This window comes from Pseudochaenichthys georgianus, unplaced genomic scaffold (genome assembly GCF_902827115.2).
Source record: "Pseudochaenichthys georgianus unplaced genomic scaffold, fPseGeo1.2 scaffold_1352_arrow_ctg1, whole genome shotgun sequence".
NCBI lineage: Eukaryota > Metazoa > Chordata > Actinopteri > Perciformes > Channichthyidae > Pseudochaenichthys > Pseudochaenichthys georgianus.
Genome location: NW_027262231.1, coordinates 32,501 through 36,922, shown reverse-complemented (window position 1 = coordinate 36,922; position 4,422 = coordinate 32,501). Strand labels below are relative to the sequence as shown.

General features: G+C 43.1%; 1 protein-coding gene across 1 annotated transcript in view; it reads left to right on the top strand.

The window, feature by feature from the left end:
• Nucleotides 1-78: 78 nt before the first annotated feature.
• LOC117440969 (diacylglycerol kinase eta-like) overlaps nucleotides 79-4,422 on the top strand; it is a gene marked incomplete at its 5' end in the record, with an annotated part of 13,873 nt that continues 9,529 nt past the window's right edge. The window contains 3 exons of the mRNA XM_034077169.2: nucleotides 79-171; nucleotides 467-586; nucleotides 1,370-1,475. Coding sequence (XP_033933060.1) covers nucleotides 79-171; nucleotides 467-586; nucleotides 1,370-1,475 — 319 coding nt within the window. The remainder of the gene's footprint in view (nucleotides 172-466; nucleotides 587-1,369; nucleotides 1,476-4,422) is intronic.

The following is a 4,422-nucleotide window of genomic DNA, read 5'->3' as shown; positions in this document are numbered from 1 at the left end:
ACCTACCTACCTACCTACCCTACCTACCTTCCTTCCTGTGTGAGGTTATACTAAATAACAGTTTTTTCTCGTGTCCAGAGTCTGACCAGGAACACGGCGATAGAGGTGGCGAGCACCGTGAAGGCTCTGTACAACGAGACCGAGTCTCTGCTGCTGGGACGCGTCTCTCTGGTGAGAAATCATTACTATTATATTATTATAACAAATGTTTTAAGAGAAATATGTGACGCTTTCTGTGATTTAGATCTCCCTCTTCACCAGCTTCAACTTCAGGATCCATGCATTTATGATCCTGTCCAGAATGGAAGTAGCCATCACATACATGTAGTCATGTTACTCTCATATTGGAAGAGTACATTCAGTATTCCCCAACACGTTTGAACCTTGCTGATGATGATGTTGCCTTGTTGCCCTGTTGCCTTGTTGACTTGTTGCCTTATTGACTTGTCTCCTTGCCTCCTTGCAGCAGCTGGAGCAGCCCGAGGAGGACCAGCTGTCCACGGCTCTGCAGAGTGTTGAGCTGGAACTGGGAAAACTGGGAGAAATACCCTGGCTCTACCACATCCTGCAGCCCAATGACGAAGAGGTGAGCATCACACACACACACACACACACGCACACACGCACACGCACACGCACACACGCACGCACGCACGCACACACACACACACACACAGGCAAGGCCAGTTTATTTATATAGCACCTTTCAACACGAGGCAATTCAAAGTATTTTACAAAAATGAAAGACATTAAGAAACATATTATAAAATTGCATTTAAAAACACTCATTTAAAAGCAAAGATAATAAAACATGAATAACACGGCACATGTTGTCTTGTGTAGCCATTAGCCAATCAGCAGCCAAGGTAACCCCCCCCCCCCCTTATCTCCTGAATCTCCTCCTAGAGCACCTTTGAGTTCTTTGTAACCAAATGTCTCTCAGAGGGGCGTGGGGAGGGGCTCCTTATTTTCATCTAAAGTGACAGACAGAGAATCAGCACTTTGGAAACAGGGCTGAAACAGAGGGGATTATGGGTAATGCTGCAATGATCTGTTTGGTGTTTCAGCCAATCAGAGACAGGCTCTGGATATATCTGAGAGCTGTGATACATTGATGAAGAATAGAATCATAGGGGAGCTTTAATGTAATGCATAGAGTCTGAGTGGCTGAGGTAAAGTGTCACACACACACACACACACACACACACACACACACACCCCCCCCCCCCCCCCCACACACACACACACACACACACACACACACACACACACACACACACACGATGTATTCAGTGTAATGTGGCTCCAGATGACGGCAGAGCTGAGCAGCTAAATGAAAGGCTATAGGTTGACTGTGCTTATGTACCAGGATCACTCTCTGGGTTACGGAAAGAGGAACAGTCGCAGCAGCATGTTCCGCATCGTGCCCAAGTTCAAGAAGGAGAAGGCGGCCAAGAAGACCAGTCCTCAGTCAGGTAGGGGGAGAGATCCAGAGGTGGGAAGTAGTGGAGTACAAATACTGCGTTACTGTACTCAAGTACATGTTTCTGTTATCAGTACTTTACTCCACTACTTATTTTACTGACGACTTTTTACTTTCTACTTCTTACATGTTGAACCCAAATACCTGTACTCTCTACTTCATACATTCTACAAACAGCTGGTTCCTTTAGTCTGAATGTGTGTTGGTGCGTGATCATTATTCTTTAGAGTCACTGCGTGCCTATTGGTTGGAACACGATCCGTGTATCCATCACTTCCTGGTCTTCTCTAAAGAAGAGGGACCAATGGAAACGTTGTCTTGTTGCCGTGGAAACATTCATTAGCTAACAATGACATTATTGTTCTATTGATATAAAGGGAGGTCAGGTACTCTTTAAAGCAGCTGCTAGTTATGGGTACTTTTTACTGAAGTACACTTCAAAGCCCATACTTCTTTACTTTTATTTGAGCAGTGGCGAGCCGTCAGGGCCCTCTCTGAGGGACATTCTACAAAATAATATTTAAAAACATTAAACAAATATTTTTTTTAAAATATTTTTTTGTTATATTTTTCATTAGTTTTACCAAAATAACTTGATTTAATTGTATTTAAAATAAGATTTCCAAAACAATAAATCCTTCGAATCTGAAAGAGACGAGAAAGAAGCTCGTCTCTGCGAGGTGAAGAGAGGAGCTGATTGGTGGTCCAGCTATGAATTCACAGAGGGTCGCTATAGCAACTGAACGAGAGAGTAATGTCAAATGACATTACAATTGACCAATCATATCTTTCCTCTAAATGAGTGGTTTTTATTATCGTGGACTTTATGACAAGTTCCGCCAGCTGTGAAGCTTTTCTTGTTTCCATAGAAACAACAACTTCCTATCAACAGCGTAAACTCGCCTTCAAAATAAAAGCATGCCAAATTACACTTAAGACATACAACTGCAACGAAAGTAACAAACACAATGCAATATCCTTTTCAATTTCAAAGAACACACATTGGGTTATTTACAGGTGTTGTTTTGTGTGGTAGGGGGTCGCTGTCATTGATGCGTTTTGCACCCCGGGCCGTTGTTTCGATATTCCGCTGAAGCATACGCTGTGACGTAATTACTCTTTTTATTTTTTCGAGGTCAGAGGGCCTAGGTATAAAAATCACGGCTCGCCACTCTACTTGAATAAAGAAGTTTGGTCAGTACTTCTACTTTCACCAGAGTATTTTTAAACACGAGTATCTGTACTTCTACTTGAGTAAAGGATGTGTGTACTTTTGCTATCTCTGGACCAGAGGTCGCGTTAACCGAATATTTTCCGTCAATGACGGATATTTTCTAACAATGGCGGAAAAATCTGAAAGCAGTCATTTTGACAGATTAGAACACGACTCGGAACAGCGCCAACATGCCCACCAGCGGCCCACATTATATTACATCCTTAGTGGTCAGCTCGACTGAGGGCGATCTACTCTACTGTGGTCTGTAACTATTATTTAGTCATTCACACCCTGTCCAGTTGGTGGCGAGTGTGTGTATATTAAGTAGCTATCGTCTAGTCTTGTTTTTGACCTCGTTGTTTAACCGGCAGCTGATCGTCCGAAGCTTTTGTAATAAGCCCAGTAGTTGTGATGGTGTGGAGAAACGAGGTGAAAAGAGGGATTGATGCGGTGGACGATGAAGGACAAGCCAGTAAGACTCAAACTGACAGCATTCAGCCGGCGGCAGAGGGGCGAGCAAGTGGCAAGGAGTTGAAGCGGGAGTACCGGGTTCAGTGGGAGCAAGAGTTTAGTGGCTGAGGAGGGGAGACGGCAAAATGTTCTGCGACACCTGTAGAGAAGCTAAGACGAGTAACAGATTCGTCCGAGGGTGCACGACGATGAAGAGATCAGCGTTCAGGCTACAGCAGGTCAGTTGAGTTGTTCTTGTACATGTTTTGTTCATATTCTGATTGTAATTGTCTCGTTTAAAACGATGGCATGGTTCATATTTGCCTGTTGAGGCCCAATGGTCGCGGTGTTGTTAGCGGCCTCTGCTGTCTGTCAGGAACAGATAAATCATTCATGTTCGTGTTGACATGAACAGTGACCACACGGTTCATCTTTTTGTTTCTCCACGCCCTTAGAAGTTCTGTATGAATCATTAAAACATGAATGAATGAACATTTGCTGCTCAGTACCCAAACATAAATATTAAATATGTCTCATCTCATCATTCAAACATGAAAATAAAATGACGGATAATAATGGATTATGACGGAAATGTTACGATCCTGTCCGTCACTGCTCTGGACAGACTGCTCAATCTGCCGTCTCCGATTGTAACTCCCTGAACTTTTCTAAAGTAGTTTCCCTCTCGCTCCGGAGGAGGAACATGACGTTTTTTTTTATTGTTCATCTGTTTCCATTTAAGGGTTGTTTCAGTTGCATCGTTGGCAGGTCAGTGACACAACGAGTGCTGCTCAATTCATCTCAAACGTATTCAAATCGATCAATTCAAAATGATTTTATGCCACACAAATGTTAACCCCTTTATATTTTACTTAAAGGAATGGTATGCTCATGACACTCATTTTTTTTAAATTATCATCCGATAAAACAGACCAGTCTCTGCCAGTCTCTCTCTTTTTTTTTTTAATCCGATGACATTATCAGTGATTTTAAACTGATTATATACCGAAATAACATCAACACTGTGGGCGCCGCCATTTCCCGGACGTGACGTAATCCATGCGTTTGGTTTTCGAAGACACGTTGATCTCCATGTTATTTACTGTAGTTTCTCTCTTCAAATATGCCTCACTGTATCGCGAAATATTGCCACAATTCGGATAGGAACAATCCACGGAATGCTCGGTTCCATCTGTTGCCAAAAGGTAAGCATAAGAAGTACATTCGGAGGCAGTGGCTAGCGAAATGTGGCCGGCCCGAGCCGACAGATTCA